At 48.1% G+C, this 9,923-nt stretch overlaps 1 protein-coding gene across 1 annotated transcript in view; it reads left to right on the forward strand.

Annotated features, from left to right (window-relative positions):
- Nucleotides 1-9,888, forward strand: part of WDR76 (WD repeat domain 76) — a 13,270-nt gene extending 3,382 nt beyond the window's left edge. Inside the window, exons 4-12 of the mRNA XM_035890199.1 lie at nucleotides 719-839; nucleotides 1,616-1,717; nucleotides 1,804-1,847; nucleotides 1,936-2,089; nucleotides 4,104-4,253; nucleotides 5,755-5,969; nucleotides 6,472-6,624; nucleotides 8,126-8,176; nucleotides 9,045-9,888. Of these exons, the coding sequence (XP_035746092.1) occupies nucleotides 719-839; nucleotides 1,616-1,717; nucleotides 1,804-1,847; nucleotides 1,936-2,089; nucleotides 4,104-4,253; nucleotides 5,755-5,969; nucleotides 6,472-6,624; nucleotides 8,126-8,176; nucleotides 9,045-9,300 (1,246 nt within the window). The 3' untranslated portion in view covers nucleotides 9,301-9,888. The remainder of the gene's footprint in view (nucleotides 1-718; nucleotides 840-1,615; nucleotides 1,718-1,803; nucleotides 1,848-1,935; nucleotides 2,090-4,103; nucleotides 4,254-5,754; nucleotides 5,970-6,471; nucleotides 6,625-8,125; nucleotides 8,177-9,044) is intronic.
- The last annotated feature ends 35 nt before the right edge of the window (nucleotides 9,889-9,923 follow it).

Here is a 9,923-nt window from a genome sequence, read left to right on the forward strand (position 1 = left end):
AGGGGTAGGGGAACGGTTGGGCTGGGGGAGCTTAAAGGGCTTTGCCAGCCCAAACCATTCTGTGATTCTGTGGAAGTGGCAGTACAAATGTCCATTTTGTCAAATTACAGAATTTGTTCTTTTTGTGATATTTGTATTAAGGTATTTCAAGTGCATTTCTTCTTTCAGGTCATATTTTTGCATGATGGCTAAAGAAAGAAATGTTAAATGGTGAAAAAGAATGATGGGAAAAGGCGTGGGAAAGAGAGAGGGGGGAGAACTAGATGCAAGGGATAGAGTAACGGGTTAGTGTGGAAGAAAAGATGTTTGGCAGTGCCAGAACAGTGCCAGGCAAAGCAGAAAAACGAGCTTAAGTCCAAATAAGGAATGAAGTATATGGTGAAAGAAAGTGGGGAAAGATGACCAGATCGCTGAGTGGAAGGATGAATTACAAATAAGGAGGGCTGGGAGGAGAAGCGACAACGGCAGGGTGCATGCCAAGCGAAACAGAAACGCAATACGTATTGCGTTGTGCAGCGCTCTGTTTGTTGTTCATTGCTATTGCTGAAGGAAAAAGGAATTGGAGCCCTCCTGAAGTGAACCAGAACTAGTTAGGCTGTGAGTCTGGGCCATGGTGTTCGAGCTGTCCATCTGAGCCTACTCTGTAGTCGGTACTTAAATGCAGGGGGCTCACGTTACTTAACTGTGCCTGTAATTCCGAACTGTTTAATTGTTCTAGAGCTAAGCCGAAAAAGGCAGAAGATGAAACGGTACGTCGGAGATCTATGCGCTTGCAGAGAGTAGAGCCGTCAGGAATTCCAACGCTGGAGGGGTCTGCCCAGCCAGAAGCAGAGGAATACGTAAGATGGGGAAGGGGTAGGGGAGATACGCGTGCATACACACAGAAGTGTTATAAAAACGGTGCTGGCGAAGCTGACCGGTGACGCTTGTTGTTGCTGGGCATATTGTAAAAACCTGTAGGCATTTGGGCAGGGGCGTTATACCGTGGCGATGACAGAAGGTAAATTCTCTCGCCCTGAAGCATCTTGAAGAGCGGGCTTCCCGCGGCCCCTCTGAAGGTCAGTCGATATTCTGTGGCTCAGGCTGACGAAGCAGCGCGGTTTTGGATGAGCAGAAGGGCAAAGCGTTACGCGTTTTTCAACAGCCCATAGATCTGAGCAGCTTTAAGGTCAAAGTTTTATTACTGTGTTTTAATGTTATTCCACCGTAACTTTGATCTGGTTTATTTTCCTTTGAAATATTTATTACCTTTTTGAAGTAGTTCTATAGCATCAAGTAAAAATGCTATTGCTCAGAGAGGCGGGAATTTATATCATCCATGGTGCTGCAGAATAAATCTCCATCTCTGTAACACACTTCTTGAAGATGAGCCTCGCTGGAGTATTGGAAAGGAGAGGAAAAACCAGGGGTTTAGCTATTTGTCTTTGCTGTCGTGTTCAGTAAAGTTCTATTTATCTTTTCAATAAGATTTGATACAAACTTTTTTGTTGTCGTTAGTTTATTTCCTGTATTGCATAGGTGTGTTCTCAGCATACCTGGTGCGTGGAAGGTATCAATTCACCCTATTTGCAGTTTTAGTCGATTTGGGTTAAGAAAATTGCTAATGTCATTCCAGCCTCAAGTGCCAGCCGGGCCTTTGCCGATGGTTCCAGAAGGTGAGATGGAGAACAGTAAATTGGCAGAGGACTTACTGGCTACATGGATGCGGATAAGTGAGGTATTATCAGTTACAGCTGGTTATTTTTGGGTAATGTAATCTAGCGTGGGTTCTAATTCTGCTCAATATTTCCTTTCTACCTGTAGATGAAAGCTGATGATACTGAAAAGCGCACGCGTGACATGAAAAGGTAATGTGAAGAGAGCGGCTAAAAACTGGGTGTTGCCTTGTTCTCCTTTCGTCTCTTGAAGAGCTGACGTTTTAATGCTGTTGTCTAGATACCAGGAGAGCCTGAACAGCATGGTCCTCAGTGAAGATAACATTAAAAAGGTGGTGAAATACCGGGTGTGCTCCATGGCTATCCATCCTTCCGAAAGCATCATCTTCGTGGCAGCTGGAGACAAGTCCGGGCAGATTGGTCTCTGGAATGTGGTGAGTTGTTAGCGTGCTCCTCAGTGCTCCTCACCGGGCAGAGCTGTTTGCTGCAGGGCGGGCGCAGATGCGGCACAGCCTGCGGCGTCATTTTGTCTGGCTCGCGATGGTATTTTAGACTTTCCCCATTCTTATGGATAACGCCTGGGTGTCTGTTGAATTGAGGCTCGCCAGGATTGCTTGAAAGGTCTGTCTGGTCCTTGGTGAGCCCAGGTTTAACAGGAGGAAAGGTTGCACGGGTAATTGTTGTGGGAACAAGTATAGGATCTGCAGGTGTGGTGGATAAGTATAGGATCTGCATGTGTGGCGGCTGAGCTGTAGCATCTGCAGGTGTGGAGACTTTGGTTTGGGACCAATGAGAAAAGGGATAAATAGAGTGATCCCGATGCTGCTTGCGCTTGTGCAGGAACTCGGGGTCCGTGCCTGCTTTGCCACAGGTAATTTTTGGGGGCAGAGTGGAAGAAAATGGATCGCTAGCTGAAATATTATCAGTGAGGGTTAAAATTGCAATCTACCATTGAGAGATTCGGGACCTAATCACAGTATCCTTGTAGCACTACCATGGCTAGGTTTTGGAGAGTGAGGGAAATGGATGCTCAAGTATTTGGGGTTTGAGTTTGTACAAATTTTGGGTAGCTGCAGTGAGTCGCTGTTCTTCCAGATGGCCAAGATAAAAACTCTGTGCCGAATATGTGCTGGCACGTACTTACATCCGTTGTCTCTGAAACATAGCTTAGCATGTGGTGCTTCAAAAACTTTTGAGGGCTTTGCAGATAGTCTCACCGTCGTTTCTGAATTGCCTGAACTACCTGCAGCAAGAATCCTCACTCATGCCCTCTGTAGCCTCCCCCCACCCTCCACTTTGATCCCTTGTCACCCAAACCAGCTGCTGGAAGTTCACACACACCCACGGATTTTCTTCTCGTTTCTTCTGCCATTAACCTCTGGAGTTTCTCTCCAGCCATTTCTGTTCTGGCAGTTGCAGGAAACTGATCAACTAGATTCAGCTCTGAGACTCTCAGTCAGTTATGGAGAAGTTTAAAATGTTCCACGTAGTTTAGAAAGCTCTGGCTGCAGCTGCGGTTACTACCTGTCGCAGAGTGTGATCTGGTGACGGGGGGAGGCTGAGGTCTCCAAGTGCTGCAGGCTCTCTGCGGCCTTGCAAAGACATCTCCGTGGAAGCCTACAATTGTTAAAGCCACTCTCTTCCCTTTTGCTCTCCCTTCTTTTATTCTCCTGAAGTGCGTTGGACTTGACCAAGTTTGGGAGCAGAGTAATCTTTGTGGAATGAACCAGTACTTGGTCCCAAATGATCTATTCATTTTCTTCTAAAATCACAGCTTGAACAATGCCAAAATTAAAAGAGATCTAGGGGATTATGCTTTACACTCAGCTTGGGTCACTATCACTTAGCTTGAGTTCTAAGGAACCCCCTACGCACATATTTTGATGTAAATGGCGTAGGTTTGGTCCTCAGCGAGGTGTTCAGCTGCGGTAACTGAGAAACCAGTTCTGTCAGTAACAAGGAGCTGGGTATCCATGTTCGGAGACAGTACTGATGACTGCAGTGACAGAGGTGCGCTTAAATTACAGCAGGAAACCGCAGCTTTTCCTAACTGGGAAACAGAATTCTGACACTGAGAGTGAATTCTTAGTGCTCTTTTGAGCTAAATTCCTTCTGTAGTGGTGAAAATGGTCGCGGGAGGGAGGCGGTAGCCAAGCGGTGCTGTTGTTGAGCAGTCTGCGTGAGGGCAGTTCCCACTTCCAAGCAGAGGTGAAACCCCCTCTGCCAGTACGGTGTTACCTGGGCACGCCGTGCCCCCAGGTGCTGTCTCTGCCTGCGTTAGCTGTGCTGACCTCTCTGCACATCGAGCACCCTGCTGCCTCTTCCAGACAGTTATCCAGAGCAGACTGAGAACGTTTGGAAGAGACTTGACTTTGAAAGCTGCAATAATTAATAGAAATTACTACAGTGATTAGCGTCTGCGTCCATTGAATCTCAATTGTTTTTCAGAACTGTAAGTCTGAAGGAGCACACGTCTTCGTTCCGCACAATTACCTGGTCAGCTGCATGCATTTTTCTCCATTTAATCCTGCTCACTTGCTGTCTCTAAGCAGTGACACTCTGCGATGTGGCGACGTGACGAGAGCCGTCTTTGACGAGGTGAGTGCTCCCTCGGCTGTGCTGCAGGCTCCTTGGAAGTCTCTTGCTACGCACTGCTGTGAAGTTCTAGTCTCGTTGTACCCAAGTCGTTATTTTTTGGTTGTTTTGTTAACAAGGAAGTTCAAGACTCCATTTCCACAAGGACCCATGAAGTAACCTTTAATTAACATCATAAAAATCCGGAGATGCTTCCTAGTCAATAAAATACAGTAACAGCTTGGGTACTCCCAGTTTCCTTCCTGCAGAGACGGTTGCAATTACTGAGTTTAATTTCATATCTCCGCACTTCAGCGATACGTGCCTCTTTTTGAAAGCATTACCTTTTAACGGTGACAAATGAGAGCGATTTAAAGAACTAAATCTTATCAAAAAAAAAAAACCTAACCCACCCAAATAGACATCATTGACTTTGCTTTTCTCAGACTTCAAGTGAGCAAAATGCTGTGCCTGTCTTCTCCACGGTGAGCCAGACAGCTTCACCGAGGAGCTGCATGATGCTTGCTTTGTTTGCTTATTTTTGACAGATACATCTGCATCGATCAGCACTGAAAAATATAACAAGCTACAGCAGTTCAAAGCTTTTTTTTTTTTTTTTCCCCCAACCCTTAGAGGTGCTGTAATTTTGGTGGGGTTGCAGGCAGGCCAGCTGCTGGGGATGCATCTGCATTGGTTGGTCACGAGGCCAGGAGGGTCCGGGGGGGCTCTTCCTTGGTGACAAATGCTTGCAAGGATGTGTTTTCAGAGGGGTGGGGGGGAGAGGAAGAGAAATGCTGCTCTCCTGCTCTGCTTATGCCAACTTGCACAGCCTTGCGGTACCTCCAGGAGCATTACTGCTGGCGGAGAGAATACAGCTGCTAATGGGGAGCGTCTGCCCACCTGCAGAGCGCCAAAACGTGGATGTTTTCCTGCAGCTTTACTATACCCGTAGCTAACTGCTGCTTTGAGAGGAAGCTTCCGTGGGATAAGGTGGCTTGACATCCTGATCTCCCAAGTTATAGGAAGCCAAATTTACATTTCTGCACCCAACTAAAGGTTTCTGTAGTGTTGGAGGAAGGAACGGTATCATTAATCCTCGCTCAGTATGCGCTCGAGGATAGCAGCCGTTCGATTGCTGGAACGTGGAGGCGCTAGTGTCTTGCAAGGGTTCTGACACACAATTCAGAGTTGCCCGTTTGATCTGCATGGGTAATTACCTCCTCTGTGGAAGGCATACCAGTTTTACAGAAGGGTTACCTACATGGGAACCTGCTTTAGCAGGGGGTTGGACTAGATGATCTCCCGAGGTCGCTTCCAACCCTTGCGATTCTGTGATTCTGTGATGGGTAGCAAAGGCTGGAGCCTTCAAATTAGGTAGACTTCGTTAATATTTTTAGTATATTAAAGGGGAAAGCATGAAATCTACAGCCATGAAATCTACAGCCCCTGGAGTGCTGTGGGTGTTATGAATAACCCTGTATTTTATTGAACAGTTTTGGTTACATTTGACCTTTTCTGTGCTCAGATATGCAGAAGTGAAGAAAACTTCTCTTCCTTTGACTTTTTGGAAGATACCGCCTCCACTGCAATAGTAGGGCACTGGGATGGCAACGTTGCCATTGTGGACAGACGGACGCCAGGAACATCGTCAGAGCTTTCTGCAGACATTGGCTTCAAAAGAACGAGGACGGTCCACGTGCACCCGGTGAATAAGCAGTACTTCATCGCCGCTGGCTCAGTGTACGTAGCTCAAAGGGAACGGCGGTTAGGCTGGGTTTCCAGTGTCCCTCCTGCATCGGTGCCTGAAGTCGGCTGTAAATGGCACGTTGGGAGGGCAGGGGCAGCTGACCATGAGGCACTTTGCAGCCACAGGGTGTACTCAAAGCTTTCCTGGTCGTAGAGAGCAAGTTTTTAGTTCTTAGCAGGATTTAAATTAAATATGTTTTAGACTTCCCTTCCCTTTTTGGTAATGGATACCAAATGGTCTTACAAGTCACTGTGTCTCTTGACCGATCTCCGAGTAGAGGGACGTTACTGAGCTGCTGGTTTGGGCTGGCTTTGGTGCCCTCGCAATCCTCTGGAGCCACTGGCCGTTTGCGTGGCTCTGCGCTGCTGAAGTGAAGTTCCAAATGCAGCTCACCTAAAACCTGTGGTGTCTCTTGGGTGTTTTTGGGCACGCTGAGAGTAAGAATAAATGTGTAGCTGTCACCTTGCGAAGTGTTGTGTGTGATGTGTGTTGCAGGGATGTTTGTATTTATGATGTTCGATACCTGAAGTCCAACAGGAACAAGCCTGTGAGCTCTCTTAAAGGACACACAAAAAGCGTTGCTTCTGCCTATTTCTCGCCTGTGACTGGGAACAGAGTAGTGACGGTGTGTGCTGATGATAAGCTGAGGTAAGGCCGTGTGGGAGGGAATAACCTTTATGGAAAATGTCAGCTGGTGGGTTTTGTTGTTATCTCCTATCTGCATTATCCATCACTGAGAGCTTTCTGTCGTTACCGCTTTTCAAAAGTGGATTTCCTTGCACTGGCATTGGTAGTGTTGAATGATTTTTTTTGAGGTTTCCTGAAGAATCTTTAATAGTGAACAGTAAAACGTACAGGTGCTGTTAGCCTCTAAAAAAACCCAAACCACAAACCAAAACCCCACCCGAAACCTGGCTCATGAATACAAATACAAAATGCTTAGAAATGGAATTTATTTTTACCTGCTGGTGCTCAGAAGTGTGATACTGTCAGCTCCTGCGTCTCCGTCTACTGTTTGATGATTTAAGCTGCTGTGAGTTGTATTGTATTAGGGATGTAGTTTTTCTTTCTGTTTTCTAGTTTTGTGACCATAATTTAGGTGATCTAGTCCTGCCAATACCTGATTGCCTCTGCATATTTGCCGTATAAGGCCTAAATGCATCCAAGAATAGCAGGTACGAAACGGGGGGCCCGGTTAAGGCCAGGTGGAAAATCAGGCCCCTGCTCTACAGGTTGCTTGTGTTCTGAAGTCTGGGGTAACTCCCGACATTCTGGAAAGAACCTGAATGTGGTACAGTTGTACAGCATTATGTGTTTTGCCTGGAAACTTGATTTTCTTTCTTCCCTCTCCACATATGCAGGAGAGAGTTCTTCCGTGCGGGTGCTGCCTTGCTGTAATGCTTTCTTTCCTGGGATGTATTTACTATAGATATGTGAAGATTTGTTCTCCGTAGTAGGCTTGGTTATGAAAATTGTAACTCCTTGGTGCAAACAGCGCGTGTCAGAGTACGAAATGGATAGGAGTAAACCAGAGTATTTGTGCTCTGCAGAACAGAGAAAACCAATGCAGGATCATATACTCGCTGCCTCCTCTGAAGAAAAAAGAAAGCAGCTTTTAACGCAGCAGCTTGCTGGACTTTGTGCCCTAGGGGGTGTGGGTTCCTAAAAGTTTATTGGGGGCGAAGGAGAGCCTGGAACGGGACATCTGCTGACGGCTTCTCTCTCAGTCGAGCTCACGCCTGCCGGAGAAGTCCTGGCGCTGGAAGCTGCTCGCAGTGGGATTTCACTCTTGCCTGCGTTCTTCCCCAGGCAGCCTGTTAGGGCAGTGGCTCAGTGGAGAGGCTGCTGGGCTAGAGGAGCTGTTCGTTGGTCCTAGCAAGCCGTTACTGTTCTCTTCTCCTAAAGCTTTTGGAAAGGATGACCTTCAGGTCTAGCTAAAAGCAAGGGCAATTAAAAAAGCAAAGGTAATGACTGCTGTTGGGATGTCAGTGCTTACACTTGAGCCAGATGTCTGTACTGTTCGTGACTATGTTCCAGACTCTCGCGTGGGCTGGCCTGTGCTGGTCTCTGCAAGGTGCTTGGTGAGGAAAGGGCTGGCTGCCTTTTTTAACGCGTGTACATTTTATTAACTCCTTATTTCGTTTTACAGGGTCTACGACACCACCTCTTTGTCGACAGTCGCGGTTCTCAGTACCATCAGGTGAGCTGAACGCACGGGCTGAGGCCAGCACGCGGTGGCCGTTCTGCTCGTGTGCGCTTGTGGCGTAAGCGATGGGTGCGCAGAGGCTGCGCGCTGGTGGGTTCCAACCAGCCACGGGCTAGTGAGCACCTGCAGAGGCGAGAGCAGCCCTAGTGCCCCCCTAGCCTGAGGGTTTGCCGTGGTCCTCACCCAGGGGTGCCTCCTGTGGCTTTTGTTCGTAAAGCACGACTGGGGTGTAGCTGCTGTGAGTCGGTAAAGTCTGCAGGGAAGCTTTAATGTCTTCCTGCGTACCTGGAACAGACCATTTTGTGACTTCTGAGCGGTGTCTTGTTTGAGAATGTTTTTTTTTTTTCCTTGTGCATTTTTTTAAATATCAAAGGTTACTTCTTCATGGTAAAGTGCCGGGTTTTGGGTGGAGTGCCAAGACTTTACAGCACCTGGGTGCTCCAGAAGGGTGAATCGCAGTCAGGGTTGGTTTGCTAGGGAGCTGGAACTGGATGCGTGACTGCCTTGGAAGTTCTTAGTTTGCCATTTTTCAAAAGGCTTGAGCGCTTTTGTCCTATTTTTACTAAAACACACAACCATGGAGCATAACTACTTTGGCTAGTAGTCACTTATGTCACTGTACCCTCTGCTTCGTCTTCTTGCTCCATCACGTTTCCTTGCCCCATCCCAGCCATCGCAGGGTAGGGATCCGCTGCGGGGGTCTGAGCAGCGCGATCGGCCCGGTGCGCGGAAGCGCTGCTGGTTATCAGGCGAGGAAGATGGGCTTAAGCAAGGATGACCTAAATGGCGGTACTTAAAAACACTGGCTTCAGTAAGAGGAATGTTTCTCTCTCCCTTTCTCTCCCTGTTTGTTTCTCTGAAGCCATAACAGTAACACAGGGCGCTGGTTAACGAGGTTCAGAGCAATATGGGACCCTAAACAGGAGGACTGCTTCGTGGTGGGCAGCATGGCGCAGCCCAGACAAATCGAAGTCTTCCAGGATACTGGAGAATTGTTGCACTCCTTCTATAACCTTGACTACCTTGGTTCCGTGTGCTCCATCAACGTGGTTCATCCCACTCAGAACATCTTAGTGGGGGGCAACTCCAGTGGCCGCCTTCATGTGTTCAAAGAATAAAAAAAGTGGCTTGGATTTTCCCCACCCCCCTTTTTGCATTAATTTGTTTAATCCCTACCGAGCTGTTCCTAAGCCAGCTGTATTTTCTCAGGACACGAGTGTATTTTAAAAGCTTTAAAATAAATCTCCTAAGCTACCTTTGGCATTCTTCTAATTAAAAATTAATCCTGCTATGACAGTAAGTTTTTACCAAACCAGATTAATTTTCCCTGATACTGAAGTAATTTTTCAAAAAAAAAGAAAAACCCCGTTGCCTGGGTAGGGTACTTGCGAAGCGGGAGGGCTCGTTCTCTGCCAGGTTGCGTGGTGCTCCCACCCTCTCGTAAGGCTGGTAGGCGTTCGGTATCCCCGTCGTCGGCAAAATCTTCTCCCTGGAGTCAGACCTCTACGGCCTAACCCGGCCCTTCCTGGGGCAGAAGGAAGGTCGGGGCCGCGGGCGCGGTTCCGGGGAAGCGCCGTGGTTGGGGGTTGCGCTTGGCGTCGTCGCGGCGTAGGCAGAGGGCTCTGTGGGTGCTGAGGGGCGGTGCGGTGGTCCTGGGCCATGCGCTGCGGGTCACCGGCCTGCGCCTCCCCTTTCAGCCCCTGCAAGCCCCTCGGGGCGGGGGGGGGGCCCCACCGGAACG

This window comes from Egretta garzetta, unplaced genomic scaffold (genome assembly GCF_000687185.1).
Source record: "Egretta garzetta isolate BGI_Z169 unplaced genomic scaffold, ASM68718v1 scaffold862, whole genome shotgun sequence".
Taxonomy (NCBI): domain Eukaryota; kingdom Metazoa; phylum Chordata; class Aves; order Pelecaniformes; family Ardeidae; genus Egretta; species Egretta garzetta.